The sequence below is a fragment of the Podarcis melisellensis genome, assembly GCF_964234715.1.
Source record: "Podarcis melisellensis genome assembly, chromosome: 3".
Classification (NCBI taxonomy): domain Eukaryota; kingdom Metazoa; phylum Chordata; class Lepidosauria; order Squamata; family Lacertidae; genus Podarcis; species Podarcis melisellensis.
The window spans coordinates 88,077,111-88,096,314 of record NC_138530.1 but is presented as its reverse complement, the minus strand read 5'-3'; the positions used below and the strand labels follow the sequence as shown (position 1 = coordinate 88,096,314).

At 39.9% G+C, this 19,204-nt stretch overlaps 1 protein-coding gene across 2 annotated transcripts in view; it reads right to left on the bottom strand.

Moving 5' to 3' along the window:
- KHDRBS2 (KH RNA binding domain containing, signal transduction associated 2) overlaps positions 1 to 19,204 on the bottom strand; it is a 341,718-nt gene that overhangs the window by 183,359 nt on the left and 139,155 nt on the right. For both annotated transcript variants that reach the window (XM_081906474.1, XM_081906475.1), the window contains exon 3: positions 15,105 to 15,221. In XM_081906474.1, coding sequence (XP_081762600.1) covers positions 15,105 to 15,221 — 117 coding nt within the window. The remainder of the gene's footprint in view (positions 1 to 15,104; positions 15,222 to 19,204) is intronic.

Sequence of the window (19,204 nt, the reverse complement as noted above, 5' to 3'; positions counted from 1 at the left end):
CTCTACTTTGTTTCTAAGCTTCAGCTGCACTCTACATCATTGCTAGCTAGTTTTAGCCAAGACTGAAGGCAGACATCTTGCTTCCTTACTACTTTTTATTACTTTCCCCTTGAAATACTTGGTAGGAATCAGAACCAAATGTTCTGCAGGGGTCTACAAATGAATATCCCTGACATGTTGAAAGGGGGTTGGGGCCATGCCCATCAATGCCCAGATCTCCCTTCATGTGGCAGATATCTGTGTGCTTACACCAATACATGTGTATGACCCCTTAAACCTGCCAGTGTGGGCTGTGGCCACCCCACAAATCAGTATTGGGGGTAAAGAGAGGTTGCACAGCCCCACAGTGCCATTACACATGCTTTGAATGTGTGGCTTGGATTGCCTGAACCCCTACCCTACAGTACTGTGTAAACCGTCACATGTGGATTAGAGCCACGTGAATGAGATAGATTTGTCAGGTTTCTGTTGCACCTGACAGCTAGGGACACATCTGAGCGCAATTTTCCTTGAACTCATGAGAAATAGCTAAGGTGAGAAATGGTTTGAGAGGGAACTGTCATGGCAAAGTCTTCCTCTAACAGCAGCCACAAAAAGAAGGTGGGTTCTCTCCCTGGGAGTCAGATTGTGGGTGGAGCTTTGCTTGTTATTTTGCTACTACAGTGGTACCCCGGTTTACAGACGCTTCAGGTTACAGATGCTTCAGGTTACAGATTCTGCTAACCCAGAAATAGTACCTCAGGTTAAGAACTTTGCTTCAGGATGAGAACAGAAATCAAGCGGCAGCAGCAGAAGGCCCCATTAGCTAAAGTGGTACCTCAGGTTAAGAACAGTTTCAGGTTAAGAATGGACCTCCATAACGAATTAAGTTATTAACCTGAGGTACCACTGTATTAAAATGGCTGAATGTACTGTAGTTGGGAGTTCTAGGTCTAAGATGTGTTTGAATCCTAAAGCAGTTTTAAGTTCATTTTTTTAGAAGCAGTGTCTATGTTTATTGAATCTCTATTAGAACTGAGTCCTAGTACTATCCTTTTACAAAAATGAATCACTGTGTATTAGTTATACAAGAAAGAGATTGGATGAATTTTGCATACCTTAATCTCTCCCATGTTCTCTGAAGCGAAATGATAACTCACAGACAAATTTCCTGAGAAAGATGCTCATGCCCAAGCATATGTACAACTAATGCTTCATTTTTTCCCCAGACAAGATGCAAGGGAAGTTAATTTCCCCCCTCCTTGTTATAAATGGCTACAAGCTGAAGTAACAGACTGTGCACATTTTCTTTGAAACTGTTATCGAGGAACCACAAATTACTGCTGATTGTACCATAACTGTGCCAAGATGAAGTTCTAACTATAAAGTGATATTGATCTTGGTTAGATATATGAAGAAGGGATGTTGCAGTACAACAGTAATCAATCAGAAAAATAATCTAGAGGCTAATCAATGTCTCTGAATAAGGGAGCATTAATCCCTGATGGAGATATTACAAATACAATCATATCTAACTTAGTTATCTAAATTCCACTCACCATCTTCCCTTATTATGTTGATCAAGGAATTGAATCACAGAAGGCTGCAACTAGCTGTTCTTCCAAGCCTGATACCCCTTTCCCACTATTCTATTTAATTGTCTGCACTGTAATTTAATGTAATGCTGTCTCAGTAGTGGCAAGCACAAGAATTTCTTGTAACAGTAACCCATTAAGGCATATTAAAAGTATTTATCATGGTTCTCAGGAGTACAGATAAACACAGCACAGGGGGAACTGGGATTTAACATAATTGCTGCAAATATTTCAAAATGGGCTCTTCAGCATTTATCTATATGTAAAACACTGAAAATAACAATAATAAAGCAAAGCACAACAGTATCAAAATCCAGAGTTAATGGAGCTCCATGAAAACAAATAAAACATTTTAGACTATAAATCATTGCTCTACAGAAATGCAGATGGGCAAGGCCTTCAAGGAAAATGAACTATGCTTCTCAAAAGACCCATAATATGCCAGCATCATAATATGTCAGTTGTTTATTTCACATTTTTGTTTCTAGTATTATCATTCCATTTTTATCTAAACTTCCTATTTTTTCAAATATTTGTTGAAAGTTTCATTGTGCTGTTCTTCAAAGAAGACTTGATGAAGGAAACCGGGCAATTGACTAGCCCCTTTAAGGTTTGACTTCTCCCCATCCATACTTCAAGGCATTTGGTTCAATTACCTTCCATGAAAACTGTGTCCATACTATAATTGGCCGCAAAGCCTTTCTTTAGAGTTCCTACAATGACCCCATTCTCATTACAGATAACACTTCATCCACAACAATCTGCAGTATCTAACCAACTCTTTGGCATCTATGTTGTGACACAAATGGATCAGTTAAACAATTCTGTCTCAGATTCTGTCCAATGTAAGGAAATAAAACCTTTTTGCAAAATTAGGCAGCTTTGCATCAACTTGCAATTCACTTATTCCAGAACTTTACTTCTTTACAAAATACAAACAGGCTGCGGGACTAAAAACAAGCACAACATACATGCAAGTAGTTCTCTTTGCTCTGAACCACTTTCTCTTCATATCTAACATACCAAAGGAAATTTAACCTGCATCTGCAGTGGCCATACTTCTTTATTAATTAATACTTTGCATGCTAAATCCTGGTAGTGAAAACAAATCTTGTGGCAGATCCTTAGTTTGCTTGTAAATATTACACGAGTAGTAGTATGAAGAAATACAAAAGTCTGTTCTAACATCAGATTTGAAGCAGGCGTTAGATGCTTTAGTTATCACCACTGTGTCACACAAGTAATAACATGAGGCTCTCTTTCAAAGCATCTGTTCCAGGGCTGCTGCAATTATTTGCCAAGTGTTCCCTTAGAACAATGTAATATTTTTTAAAAAAGGAACTCGCCCTGGAGTATGCAATTCCTCAGAGAAGGTTAAATTGCCCTCTTGGTTATTCAGTTTTGAAAATGCCACCACTAATTGCACTCAAATATTATACCACTTCATGAATCATTTCAGCAGGAAACATTTAAAGTGAAGCAGATGGCTTAATCTCTACTACAAATCCAGTATCATCCAGCCCTGCAGCCAGGCCCAGGAGTGAACAACTACACAACAGGGACTGCAGGCTCCCAGAGCTAATAGGCAAAATGGGTAGTTTGCACTTGACCTTCATTCACCCACGCAAGCGACTAGGAACATCTATTATAACAAATTATTTCTGTAGTCAAGGGAGACCATGACTAAACACGAACCTTGCTTCAATATAACACAAACAACATGGGTACAGAAACACATGTACAAAGCCCTGTATTTTCTAATCCCCAACTAGAGACAACACATCTCGAGGAGTGAAAAAACACCTGCTCCCATAAACACCGGGAGGAATCCTTTAATTCATTTATTGAATCCATTTATCCATTTATTTTTCACCAGCCTCATAAAAGAAGTAAAGCCTGTTTTGAACTGGAAGCACAAAAGTTGATATCCAAAAATCAACTCAGTTCAACATGCCCAAGGTTGAGGCTCTGGCATAGGGTTATCTCAGCCACACATGCCTTTACAACAGCAAATTTTCATGCCTTTACAGCTGAAAGGGATTTCAACAAGGGTGTGATATGCAGGGATGCAGTGAGCATTCATTGTCTAAAACAAATCAACAGAGACTGTACAGTGGTACCTCAGGTTAAGTAGTTAATTTGTTCCGGAGGTCCGTTCTTAACCTGAAACTGTTCTTAACCTGAAGCACCACTTTTGCTAATGGGGCCTCCTGCTGCTGCCACACCGCCAGAGCACAATTTCTGTTCTCATCCTGAAGCAAAGTTATTAACCCAAGGTACGATTTCTGGGTTAGCGGAGTCTGTAACCTGAAGCATATGTAACCCGAGGTACCACTGTAGTCCTATTTGGTTGTTCAGAACAATGGGTAGTATCTGAGTTCTACTGCAAAAATAAAGAGATGGCATAAGGGCTAACAGCAATGTACTGCTGAAGACCCATGGGGGTAAAAGGATCTTCAGCCGTGGGTCATTGACTCCCTCCAGCTATTTTGTGGCATGGAACCTGCTTAAATCTGCATTTTAAAATCAGCGAAGATGGCCATGTCCCTACTGATTTCAAGAAGCACACCTGGTTCTTGAGAATACGCCGCCCCAGTACAAGATCTCAAGTTTTTTTAAGTGCTCAAAGGAAATATGCGCTCTCTCTCTCTCTCTCTCTCTCTCTCTCACACACACACACACAGAGAGAGAGAGAGAGAGAGAGAATATTTGTGCATCCCTGGTGATATGGCATCATAAAAGTCTGCTGTTCAAAGCGCAAAAAAAGCCAAATACATCATGTTCAAGCCTATTGGGGATGTCTAAAGTAGCTTTTTGGATCCTGGCCAAAAAGAGGTGTGATTAACTCATCCCCTTTCTTTCGGCACATCCAGATAATGTTTTATGCTATTCCTGTTCCCATTTTTGTCACTTGCTCATTTACGTGTGCTTTCATAACAGCCAATTATTTTGAAGGAAAGTACACTATGGTCTTTGCTCATGTTTGACTCTATTTTCTACATGGGGAAAGGCATTCCAGATAACTGTTTCCATATAATACGTTCATTTTATTTAAATCTCTGATTTTCCTTTCCTTTACAAGCTGATATCTGCTTAGACAAGCTGATATTTTTAATTGTGCTTACTAATTTCACAAGGGTTTTAAAAGGGATGTTTATTTCAATTATGCATAAAATATAAAAACACAAGAAAAATAAAAACAAAGGGATGCTTTATTGTGTTTTTATATGGGCTGGAAGCTACCCAGAGTGGCTGGGGCAACCCAGTCAGATGGGTGGGAAATAAATAAATAAATAAATACATGAATATATTATTATTATTATTATTATTATTATTATTATTATTATTATTATTATTCCCTTGATGCCTATATTTGCCATGTGGGAAAGCCACACAGTATGAAAGTGTTCTGGATCTTCCCAATCTTTGAAGACTTTTACATTATGCATTATACTTTCTGCAATCAACGGGGTCCTTACATTAGTATATCATAAAGATATCTGTAGATCCTGCAGCGTTTTCCATGCATATAGATATCTTAGCTGCTGCCAACAGCCATGTTATAAATTCTTTGGATTGCAGTTGTTGAGTATGATTGTCCCATATATTCAAGAGTGACAGCTGCAGAGTCATTTGTATAGAAGTATTTAGAATAAGAGAAAGCTCCTGATACACACGACATCAAAAGTTTGGTTGTTTTTTGGTTTAATGAGTGGGCACTCCCATCGCAGGTGAAAGAAATGTTCCTCCTGCCCCACAACCGTGCCAACAACATTTCTATGCCATCTTGGAACCTATATGGGGCAACACTGTCAGAGTTCAATGCCACCTAAGTGGAAGTTCTAGTCAACATTCTTCTATATATATTCAGACACAGATTTATATGGCTTAGAAGATCACATATTGTTCTATTTGCTCTCCACTATAGCAATCTACTATACTATACTATACTATACTATACTATACTATACTATACTATACGTACCATACTATACTATAATATACTATAGCAATATATCGCGGGTGGCGCTGTGAGTTAAACCACAGAACCTGGGACTTGCCGATCAGAAGGTCGGCGGTTTGAATCCCCGCAACGGGGTGAGCTCCTGTTGTTCGGTCCCAGCTCCTGCCAACCTAGCAGTTCGAAAGCACGTCAAAGTGCAAGTAGATAAATAGGTACCGCTCCAGCGGGAAGGTAAACGGCATTTCTGTGTGCTGCTCTGGTTCGCCAGAAGCGGCTTAGTCATGCTGGCCACATGACCCGGAAGCTGTCTGCGGACAAACGCCGGCTCCCTTGGCCAGTAAAGTGAGATGAGCGCTGCAACCCCAGAGTCGGTCATGACTGGACCTAATGGTCAGAGGTCCCTTTACCTATAGCAATATATATACTTGTTTCCAAAAGTTTTCAGACCCGTCAGGAATGCAACTAATAAATCAAGAAATTCCCTGTATATAATAGAAACTACCCAATTTCCAGAAGCACCCTAGTTTAACAATAAAAGTTCAAATTTATTAAGTTCACTATTGGCCTGAGTCTTCAAATGTGATTCACCGATAAAGATTTAAATCGGAGAGCCTGTAGCTAATTAAGGTTTGGGTTGCCAGCTATGACCCTACGTTGTTCCAAAGTAATAGGGTTTTTAATACTGTATAAATTCTGCGATCTAAACCTGTCTTTCTTTTTCCATTTTAGTATCATGCTGTGTAACACCATATCCTTAACTTTGAATGGGATCCCAGTGGAAATAAAGGGAAGCAGATAGGTGGTATGTGGCATTGCCAATTTCCCTATGTGTTCAGCATGCACAATGTAAATAGATTATGATTTTTTTTCGTAATAAAAATGTATTTAAATGATAAATTGGAAGGACCCACATAAGTGTTTGATGTAAAATTTCTTGTTCTAGATTCATCCATTTATTACACACTTTTGAAATAATAAAACATAGCTGCTTCAATTGAAATACCTGATAACAGAGGCCCAGCTGTGACAGGCCTCTGCCTACCTCCATACTGTTTTCTATAGTAATTTTTCTTAACCAATCAATTTATTTCCCCTTGAAAATCGTATTTATTTATTAATTTTTGCCAAGATTTAAATGTATTTGGGCAGAGATACATGGAACGCATTAGAAAAAGATACCCAGTGGCGTAGCGTGGGTTGTCAGCACCCGGGGCAAGGCAAGTAATTTGCGCCCCCTAACCCGTGGATTTGCGTCCCCTAACCCGTGGATTTGTGCCCCCTAACCCTAACCACCAGATGTTGCGCCCGGTGTGGCCGGCCCCCCCTGCACCCCCACGCTACACCACTGAAGATACCCCAAAAAAGCAATACCACCATCTGCATGGCAGATATTCTGCATAACATTGAGAGGTTCAGTTTGGTCCATTTGCGTTTCCTTTTTAATCTTCTTGATCAGGGGAGCGGAATTCAGACAATATAATTTATTTAGGCTTTTATGAGCATGCACTCATGGATATTTAAACCCTTTGTTACATATAGAGATACTCGCCTGTTTTTACAACTCCAGTTAGGCTTAAAGCTAAAATACATGATCATTGATATATTTATATTACTGCATAATACAAAAACTCCTTCAAAATCAGGTAATTTCCTGTGCTGAGGCCAGTAAGGATTTGTGTGAAGCACTCAATTAAGATAAAACTGAGCAGCACACTCAAGTTAGCCTTAGGTAAAGGTAAAGGTACCCCTGCCCGTACGGGCCAGTCTTGACAGACTCTAGGGTTGTGCGCTCATCTCACTCTAGAGGCAGGGAGCCGGCACCTTCCGTAGACACTTCCGGGTCACGTGGCCAGTGTGACATTGCTGCTCTGGCGAGCCTGCACCAGCACAGCACACGGAACACCGTTTACCTTCCCGCTATAAAGCGGTACCTATTTATCTACTTGAACTTTAAGGGTGCTTTCGAACTGCTAGGTGGGCAGGAGCTGGGACCGAAAGACGGGAGCTCACCCCGCTGCGGGGATTCGAACCGCCAACCATACGATCGGCAAGTCCTAGGCACTGAGGTTTTACCCACAGCCTCACTGAAATTGATGGCATAGAATTCGTGGTGACAGCCAACGTGATCCACCACCACCTTACACCAAGCTCGGGGTGTGTGTGTGGATTTAGAATCTGCAGCCACGACATTCTTGATGGCCATAGCAGAAGGTGGTGCATCAGGGCAACCCAGCCTGATCCCTGAACCAACTTTTTGTGCTGGACAGCGCGGGAAGCTCCCTGTGCCAGTCAGCTCTGGCTGTGAGACCACTGGATCCCAAGGCCACTCAGCCCTTCCCCACCCTTTCAATGACCTGTTTTGGGGGCTTCTGCTGGCCTCCTCTGGCAGGGGGAGACACTGTCAGCAGGCTTCTCACCCTAAGGCCCATGCAGAAAGGGGGGCAGCCAAGGTACACTTGCTCCAGGCCTCAGAGGGCTAGGTTAGCTGCCGGGTGGGGGGGCTGCCAGGGACCAGCTCCTTTTTTGTTTGAGTTTTTAATAACTTTATTCTAACAAGACTCCTGCCCCGAACCTCAGTGGAGCTCTGTACATTTAGCAGCCAGTGGAACACTACCTCAACCAGCAGAGCTGAGCAGAGAAAGACAACTCTGCCCACTCAATCTTTTTTTTTTTTTAAATAGTTTTTATTGTGTTTTTTCAGACATAGACAGAAAAAAGAAGAAAAAAGAGGAAAAAAACAAAAAATAGGCAAAAAGAAGATAAAAAATTCATAACCCTTCCACAACTTATTTCAACTTTCTATCGAACTTCCCCGCATCTCCCGCACAATGCATTCTTAACAATAAATTTATCAGCAAATTATAACCTTGTTTCATGTGTTTCTTTTGTACTTTCAATTGCAGTTTAAGTTTAAATCCCTTATTGCTCATTTACTCTAAAAACAAAACGTATTATCATTTTTAACATTTAAACTTTGATTCTTTCAATAATGTTATCCAATTTCATAAATGTTACACACTCATTGCTGGGGCTAGCATTTCAAATTATGCGTCATTTTAAAGTTCATATAGCTTATAAAATTTTTGCAGATAGTTCTTAAATTTTTTCCAGTCCTCCTCCATTGCTTCTTCTCCCAGGTCTCGGATCCACTCAATCTAAATCCTCTTCAGTCCAGCATTAAGGAGTAGCGGTGAATTGCTCTGTAACTTAAGCATGTGTGAATATCTGCCTAGATCCAACAAAGTGCCAAATATCATGTTTTCCTATACCATATAGCAATGATACCTGTAGGGGAAAAAATTAAAACTCTGCAGAGAGAAGTTACACAGGAGTTGGGTTTCTATCAAACTACTATATTAAAGTTGCTCGATTGCAAGTGAATTCTTTGTTCAAAATCCACTAAAGGAAAATACTGATAGGGTTTTAAGCGAAAGGGCTTTGAGGGGAATCTATTTCAGTACAGTACAGCCCAGGAAATGTTCAGTCCAACTAAGCCATGTTTTAGGGCTTATGGAATGTACTACTTATTATTGTGTCATGTTTTTGATGAACTCTGAGTTAAAAGTCCCTGCAAACATAAAATATTTTCAAAAATGTTTTCAAATGTGTTTTCAAAAATGTAATTGATTTTAAGTCTATATATAGTGTCATTTCCTGTGTTTTTATTGTGCAATATCTTTCAATGCGTTCAGAATACAAATGATCAGACTTGTGTGGTGAGCGTGCCTCCATGCGACTACATTCTGGACACAAATGCTTAAGAAAAGTGAAATTATCATTGGCCGTTCACCAGTCCTAGACTCTTCCACCTATTTTCTCAAGACTTAATGCTGACCTGCCTTTAAAACCTTTCGTAATTTTCATTGTAGCTGCAGCTAGACTGGTTCTGACACAGGGATGGAAGGGTGTTTCTGTTATTAATGGGAACTGCTGGTATAAGAAAGCCACCTCAGAAAAACCTCCTATCATCTTAAGCTTTTGAAGGGGACTGCTAAACCAATGGCTTTGCTGCCACTTGGTGGACCTTTGTGACGTACATGAGCAAACAACATATGAAGCCATTTAGCCCAGTGAATTATTACTTTATTTGGCAATGCCTATGACATATGACTCTTTGACTGATTGGTCCGAACCATGCCCCCGCTTTCACCAGACTGTACTTAACAAGATTATGTCCCTCCTTTTCATTTATGCATAAGGCGTCTCCCTCTCTGCTTTGGACTTAACTTGGTTTTCTATGAACCATTTTTGTTTAGTATGTTCAGTGTTATTGTATTTTTTATGTCTTAATAATGAAAGGTATTTAAAAATAAAGTCCCTGCAGACACAGAATAGATAATATGTTTTTTTTCAAAATGATAAAATTTTAAGTCTTTATATGGTCTTATTTGCTGCGCTTTTATTGAGCAATATCTTTCAATAATCAAAATGAACAATTTAATGTTATTAAAACATTAGCTTTCATTATGAGACTGGAAGGTAAGCACAACTATATTTAATACAATGCTGCTAACATCTTCTGTTCCATGGGGCTCAAATAGACACTACTACCCTGTTAATGGTGGCCACTGTTTTTGCCCTAGGACAGCTCATGGCAAATGGAACACCTGTGATTTAGCAAGCCACCTCAAACATCCTCAGTATTACTTGAGGGAAAGCATATAATTTTTTAATCTAAATTCACAAACTACTTCACTCAAAGCTGATGGGTTTTAGTAACACAAGAGGTCATGATTAATGTGAGCACCTAGACATACTGTAAAATATATCAATGTTAGAAGAAACAAATAAGAGGTCTTGAGGTCTCAGAATGTGAGTGTGTGTGTGCTGTTAGAAAGCTAATGTAGCCATGTTGAGCCATAAGGAAAAATCTCCAAAGCCTGTAGTTGGATAACACCTTTATTAAGACCCACCAGTGTCAGGAGCATCCTACATGCGAGTAGGGCTCTGATAGAGACACGTGCCTGACTGGCATGTTCTCTCCCTTCTGGTCGTTCGTTCGTTCGGGAGCTTCAAAAGCATTCTCCAGCCCGAAGATCACAGTGACTGATACCTCTGAGAGGCATCAGCACACTTCAGGATTCTGCAGAGTATTGGCAGTTCGCGTGACAGGCTCAGCAGTACAGCATTTTGGGTAAACTACTTTATTTACAGATAATACATTCGGAGCATTCTGACTTAGCTCCTTCCTCCTTCTCTTTAGACAGCAAAGAGAAAGAACAAAGGACAATAATCCTACAGTAATACAAACATCCTGTCTCCGTCACCTCCCACTATGTTAAGGTTACCAGACGTCCCCGTTTCCCGGGGACAGTCCCCGGATTTACAAATCAGCCCCCATACAAAATCCATTTAAGTTGAAAAGTGTCCCCGGATTCATTGAAAAAAATCTAGTAACCTTACACTATGTGGAATGAAAACATATACCATCATGTGATAAAAAACAATCCCATGACTGCAAGCACGGGACAAGAATCCTAACATCCTCCCCTGATTCATGTACCGAGTTGTAGTCATCAGTGTAACCGCAACAAAAATACAGATGTTATACACACAGTATACCCCTGTATATCCATGATGCCTGATGAAGAGTTCCTGAGAGTTTCCCACTTTTTCTTTTTACTTTTTGATTGGTTCTAATAAAAGTGTTACTCAAATGTGGGCTTTGAGGCTTTTTGCTGCTGTAACACAGGGACAACCAAAGTGGGGCCTTCCAGATGTTATTGGACTCCAACTCCCAACAACCTCAGAGACCAGGCACAAAGGTCAGGGATGAGTCTACTAACATCTGGAGGAAACCATGTTGGCTACCCCTGCTATAAATGAATAAAATATGTTGTGCCCCTTGTGCTGCTGCTTCTGATTTCCCTAAATCTGATAATTCAACACCAGGGAAACAATACTTTGGTGTGCAGGCCCTGTTGGCTGTGCCATCTGTAGCATAAGATAGGGAGGTGGTAACACAATAAGGGCCTTTTTGGTGGAAATGCACCAATTACAGAACTCTCTCCTGAGGAATATCAAGTCTATCTTCACAGTTGATATTCTGAAGTCCAGGCATTTGGATAATTAAAGCTGTAGGATTTGGGGGTTGTGGTTATGTGGGCTGCTGTTGCTGGATTTTATCTGGATTATTATTTGTGAATATATAATGGCTTTGGTCTTTATGTTATGCCATCCTATGTTCCAGATTGGAGGAAAGATGGGATATAAACACAGTAAACAAATAAGCAAGCAAGCAAACATAATGTGATATGAAACACAATGGCTACTTTTCTTGGCCTCCCTAAATGTCTCCATTCATCAATGTCCAACTAGCACAGCTATTCCTATTAGAAGATAGTGTATGTATAGTATGTTGAGAAGTATAGCTAGCAAACATGATCAGGACAGTATAGGCGGTAGCCACCTCATTTACTTCAAGTTTATAAAAACAACTCTGTCTGCATACAAAAGTAAGTATTTAATCACACATAATTAGTAAGCAAAGATGTATCTTAGGAGAGGTAGCCACAAATATAATTACTAGTGATTGTTACCTTGGAAAACATGTATACCACATATGCAATTTCAGTGAATTGATGCCTATATATAAGTCCACTTGTAATCAGATTTCACTTGTCTATAGGTTTTTAATTGTTCTCTTTCATCATTTTCTTCCAGACTGCTTGAAATTGTTTTATGATGTGATAAGAACACAAGGTGGGGAGTAGAAGGGGGGTGGGGTGGATTGTAAGCCTGAATGTTTAAAATCTTCTCATTTTTAACACTCAAAGAAGAGACGACTTACAGGTTTGTAATGCAAGCACAGGAATGACAAGCTTTAAAGGCATCATATGAGACAGAATGGTAATCATAGTTCTCTAGTTGGAGGGCCTGTTATTTCCACCTGTCATAGGAACTCAATGGAAATTGGTTGTTATCTTATGATGGGCACAATTCCCTTCTGTATTCATCACATTAAGCAGCTTATATCTGATTTTTTTAAAACAAGCAAACCATACTTGGCAATTTAGGCACTAAAAGTTTTGAAATTTGGTGCTGTAGCAGGAGTGGAGGGGGGGAGCCAATAGGTGAATCAATGAGAAAAAAATATTTATTTCTCTCCCAAAACTTCACCCATCATCTCTTTTATTGTTTTAAATCATGCAGATTGTGGTTGATGGTTCTTGCAGACCAAAACATCTGGAGGGTACAAGGTTGGGAGTCTTAGACAATTCTTCTCAGATCCATGCTGTTCTACAAGATCACAGCTTTAGAGTGAGCATGCATCTTGAATTGATATAAAACTGGTGATGGGTAACTGGAGTTTTAGGATTAGGTGGAGGGTTCTCTTAATCACAGTAGAGTTTTTGTGCAGCTCCCATTCTTTTATAAATGGATCTTAGCACCAAAGTTTCTTCAAGAATTCAGTGATGGGAATTCCTATCTTCCTTCTTTCTCACAAAGTAGCAGTGTATGTTTGCGGGAGAAGTTGGTCCACGTGGTCAGAGTATGTGTGCTGGATTCTACCCTTTGTACTACAATGCAACCAAAATTCAAACATTCCCCCAAAGTTGGATTCAGCCATGGAGGGAAAAGCCTATAGGCCCATTTTCATGGAGCTCACACATAACATCTAGTTTGGTCCTAAAGATGCAGGAACTTCCCAGTGAGTTGTGCCCATAACGAAGTATCAAGTAGCTTCTCTTTGCTAGGCTCTATGCTAGCACCAACATCTGCAATATACTCTAGAAACATTATCTGGGTGAATTAATCATTCCTGGAATCTTTGCACCAATGAACAAACATGTCCATTCATACTAACAGCATCATATTTAATGTCCCATTTATTTTAATCATATACTGTAACTTTTAAAAATATGTTGGTTTTTCTTTGCGCAAACTGGCAACAAGAGATAATAATATAGCATTAAACAGACTGATGAAAGTGGAATCTTAATGATCCCCCCCTCTCTTAAACTCATTGTTTCTCTTCTATTGTGTTGAAATGAATGACGGGAGTAACTGAAAAGTAGAAGCAAACCAGGATTTCTGAAAGCAGTGTCAGAAATAACTGAGTGGAACTGCTACAACATGCCAGGCCTGGGACACAACAATACAGGAGAGTGATTGGAATCACTAAATGCAGGCACTGTGCCTGCTTCAAGAAATGTTGCCTTCATTTATACCTGATCATCTTAAGGCAGAAACGGGAAACCTCTGACCCTCCAGATGTTCCATCATCCCTGACTGTAGCATTGGCAGCAGGAGCACCTGGAGGGCCAGGGAAAGCAAAATAAAGGACATCTGCAACCAGCAGCCCTTTTGCTGACACCACCTTTCAAGGGAGCAGAACAAAAACCACAGCAATCACGTCAGACTGGATGAGGAAGCCAGCTGCCACAAAGACTGAAAATATCTAGCTGCTAAGCATATGCCTGGAAGCCTATCTCAGGAGTGTGTGTTTGTGTGTGTGTGTGAATTCTCTGTGGCCATTGCTGCAGAGCTGGTCAAAGAGGAATATAGGCATGGGGATTGGGCAGTGTTTGAGAGTTATAAAAGCCCGGGAGCCAATGATACCACCTGACTAGAACAGAAGCAGGAATACCTGTTGAACTGGGGCCAGCACTCTGAAGGACATTTGCTTCCCAGGATCTCCCTTAGCTGCCACAAGCATCAGGGCTGGGGAGAGGATTTCAGCTGTCACTGGTCATCCATTAGCTGCTATCCATCTAATAACTGGGAATCATGGCTAGTCCAGTTCCCTGACCAGCAATGGCGGTAGTATTGTCAGCAAAAATACGGTACTTGGTAGACTGGGGTGACAAGTTAGAAGAACATCTGCCGCTAGGACAAACCACCTTTCAGGGGAGCAGAGCCAAGGGTCCTATGGTATCAATGATAATGCTTAATATTCCAGGTCTCTTATTGTCAGGCCAATATGATATGCTTATAAATCTGATTGTGAACTGCTTTGAGAGCCATTGTAACTGAAAAGTGGCATGCAAGTATTGCAAAGCAAAGAAATATCTGATCATTGGCCATACTAGCTGGGGCTTATGGAAGCCAAGAGATGTCTAACAACACCTAGAAGGCCAGGGGCTCCCCACCCCTGCCTTAAGAAGGAGGGAAAGGGAAAGGGAAAGGGAAAGGGAAAGGGAAAGGGAAAGGGTGTGATTAATCAACCAGATGATAATTACGATGCAGTCCAAGTTTCAAGATGTTGTCAACTCAGTTCCAAGTTCTCTTTCATGTAACACAAATTCTAGGAACATGCATAGCAATCATGTTATACACCGTACCCAGTTATAAAAGATTCACATGGATCCTTAATCACTGCAGAGAATATTTTTAAGTTGCAATGATGCACATTATCTCCGTAAAATATGTGGAGGTCTAGACTTCAGGGTGATTCCACCCACACCCCCAGTAATGTTCTTTCTCCTCAAAAAGTATAACATTATACAGATTTTTCCCCCTGCAATGTTAGATCACCATAACCATTTAAATACTCAGCAAATGACATATTACAATGACTTTGTCTACAGTTGATATAGCTAAAAATCAAGAGTTGGGTACAGTACCTTGGCTTTGTCTCTCATAGAACCCTTCCCCAGGATTGACATTTTTGCACCTGTTTCCTCTTGTAACCTTTTCAAGGAATTTCCTCTTGGTCCAAGCAATTTGCCCACAAAATTAAACTAAAAAATAAAACAGAATAGGGAGGGATGGAAGTTAGAAAACGTTGGTTTCTGGAAGTGCAGTACACATTGAGAAGCAATATATTGTAGATGGTATACTATTGAGAACAGAACAGCATCCTCAGCTTGCAAAGCACTTGCAATTCCATGGATGTGCAAAGTGGCAAGAAGGATTATAATGTTTCCTCCCCAAGTCTGTTTTTCCCTCTTCAACTCCATATTCCAACTGCATTTCCCTACTTGATCACCAAAACCATTGCAGAACCATGATAAGGGCAAAAGCAGTGTTGAGGGTTTCAGGGAATGTAAGATGTCATGGACCGGCTGGATGAAGAGGAGGCACCAGCTGGGAACCCCCCGGGAACCCCCCCCCCCAGGAGAAGAATGCTCTATCTTTCATATGTTGCAGAATATCTTCTAAACTGGTCTCATAAATTTGTTGAGTAGATATTAGCTTGTACAAGGGGAAGAACAAAATTAGATAGATCACCAGTACAAAATGATTATCATCCTAGATCTATGGTCAAACAGCTGCTAAATCAGTCACTTTACTATTTTTGTAAAAAAAATTATGGTAAATGCATTGCTGTTATAAATGTAATCCCTTTAATCCTACAAAAGCTAGAAGCCTGTCTTTAGGAACACAGGAAGCTTCCTTATACCAAGTCAGTACAGCATTGTCTGTACTGATTGGCAGTAGCTCTCCTGGCTTTCAGGCAAAGGCCTCTCACAGCTCTACCTGGAGATACCAAGAAAAAGCATGTGCTCCATCACTGAGCCACAACCCTTCTCTTGAAGAGACTGGTGCAATATTTGACTATTTGACTATATCAACCACCAAGTGTTCTAGAGACAAACACAGACGCAGAAAGCCCATATGCTGGCCCAGTTCCATCAAACAGATGGCCAATGACTCTAAGCAAACATCTTTCAGAGTGCAAGACCATACAGATATAACAAGCTATTCCCTCTGTTTTCAGTCTAGTAATTTTCCATTGGAATTTGGTAACATGTGGCATGTAAATAAAGGAATTTAAAGAAATGTAATATTTTTTTCCCTGGTTAAATAATAATATTAATTGTGCTCCATTTTCAGTGCAGGGGAATATAATGAAGGCCTCCGGTGGGGGGTATGACTGCAACGTCTTTTCCTCTCTTACATATATTTATTATTCTCTAAGTTTTAAAACAACAACAACAACAATGTTGCATTGTATAATTTTTGTGTGTGTGTTTATCTAGACAGATTGTAATCAGCTTTTGAAAAGCAACCAATTATGTGGCTGAGTGCATCTCTCAGGAGAGACACTCCACATCGATATGGAAACTTAGGTCCTCCTCCTGGTAGATGCCATTATTGCATCACTTAAAAATGGCATTTTGAGCAGGATCTCCCCAGAATATTTAAAATATAGAGGGAAAAGATGCTTCATGTGATATTCTGGACCCAAACCATTTGCTTACAGAATGGACTTACTGAATAGATTACTGATGGTAGAGCGTCCCAACCTAGCTGATTAAAAAAGAAAGACAGACTGGCAAATATTCACATATGTTACATCTCCAAGAAGCCAAATTATGGTTGTTGTTGTTGTTAAAGTTGAACTGAGTTTTCACGAGTTTCCATTTTCACATCAGAACTTGCCCTTTGGCATTGTAGAACCTTTTGTACGATCAGTGGGCAAATTATGCAAAAGGAAAAGAAGGGGGGAGCAGCGTATTAAGAAGCTGTTTATGCAAATGTCGTTCAGTCTCTAAGCTAGTTTCAAAGGTCTAAGCCCAGGGATTCTCCAGATATTACACAGCTCTTTTGAAAACATAACCAGCAGCTTCCAAGCCCTGTGCAGATACATTTGTTTTACATACATCCAAAAAAGGACAGTGAAACTGTTTTGTGTACTTTTCATTCAGTTGCACTTTTCCATATGTAAATTCCTATTAAATTTTATCCAGTAATATTTCAATATAATTTATATACAGAAATGCACTCCATATTTAGCAAACATACTAGAAAATTCTTTTGTGAATTCAGACATCAATCACATTGCCATATTGGAGATTGATTCACCAATGAAAGAAAACAGCACCATTCTATTTTAAGTCAAAGGAGATTGTTATGCTGCAAGGTCTATCAATGGTTTCATGAAACGTTCTTAATTACATGATCAGTCTGTATTATGTATTATATATAACCTGGCCAACATCCAAGTTGGAGGAGACTTAATTATTTCAGAAATTGTATATCAAAATCTAATTAAAGGATGCATTATAATTCACTGGAATTTTGATTTCATCATTAATAGCAATTATAATTAAGGCAGCACTTACATAGTAATTTGCATGTTCATAACGTAGTGCAAACATTAATTTTCTTATTCAAGTCATGTTCATATTCAAAGGAAAGTAGTTATTTTAATGTGACTGATGTGCCCATACTCATTAACATAGCTTTAAAGAGACAGCATTTATTTAAAAGCAGTTCTGTTTAATCTCAAGGCAATGTACAAAGTTACATTTGCATGCCAAAGTCCCATGACCCCACAGTTTCCTAGTGAAAAAATAAAGCACCCGACAAGGGGATTTTCACTAATGTTGCAGGGAAATGACCAGAAAATGGGCAAAGTCTGTTCAAATATATCCCACTTTCTGCTCAAATGTATCCTGCTCCATCTCCAGATTTGCTCTGTAGAGTTGGGGGACACCCCCCCAGAACACATTTAAGGGCATATGGGAAAGAAGAGAGGGATATTGTTCCACTGCATGAGGAGAAAACAATTTGCTTAGTACTATATGGTGTGCAACTCTATATACATAATTCATTTTTATTTTTTATTTAAATAAATTTATACATCACTTACTCAAACAAAAGACCTATATGCAGTTTACAAAAGTCCCTTAAGTAGCTTCTAAGTTAGAAGTTATAAATTAGCACCTGCAAATTCTTTGTACAGTGGTACCTCGGGTTACAAATGCATCGGGTTACAAACGCTTCGGGTTACAAACTCCGCTAACCCAAAGTAGTTATCTCGGGTTGCGAACTTTCCCCCAGGATGAGAACAGAAATCGTGTTCCAGCAGCACGGCAGCAGTGGGAGGCAGTATGCAAAAGCACACCTCAGGTTAAGAACGGTTTCGGGTTAAGAACGGACCTCCGGAACAAATTAAGTTTGTAACCTGAGGTACCACTGTAAATGGGTTCTCTTGTGTCCTCCTTTTTTGGAGATATGCAAGTGGCCACACTTCCAAATAGAAAAGCTCAGATAAAGCCAAAGTATTTTCCAAAATGGGGAAATAACTTGACTTAAATGGAGTCAACGTGAATCAGTTCTGTCCACGTCACACTCACAACTGAACTACAGTGCGTAGGTTCATTGGCATGTGGTGTAGTCATTAGCACCAGAACAGGTGCAAAAAAGAGAAGAGGCTTCCCCCTTGCCACTCCAGTCCTCACCATAGTGCAGGTCAACAGGTAGGAAGGGAGAGAGGCTGGAAGAGTGAAGGTTTATCAGCAAGTGAATGGAAAAGGGGCAGAGAAGAATGGGGCTTGAGAGGGTGGAAAAATTCTTCTGTGGTTAAGGCAAGTGATTAAATCTCATGGGACTTGTATTTCTGAACCAGGAAATATGAGACTCATTGACCATTCTCCTACAGATATGATTGTGTTGAGTGCATGTGTGTAGCATGGGATAAGTAATAAGGGAAACAAATTGGGCTGTAGAGGAAAACAGAATATAAGAATAAGAAGCAGAAGATAATAATGTTCATGAAAATAGATGAATATGTGTGTGTATGTGTTTATGGTCTGTGTTCCTGTTTCCCGTAAGTCGATTCTGCCCTGTTCATACATTAATCTGTATATTGCTATTTTTTAACAAATGTTTGCCAAAATTATGCATTTAAATGTGAATTTCTCAATATACAGTACTTCCTTTCAAAATGTGCCTTATTAGGTATACTTTGATAGATTTGAGCCAAGTACTGCAT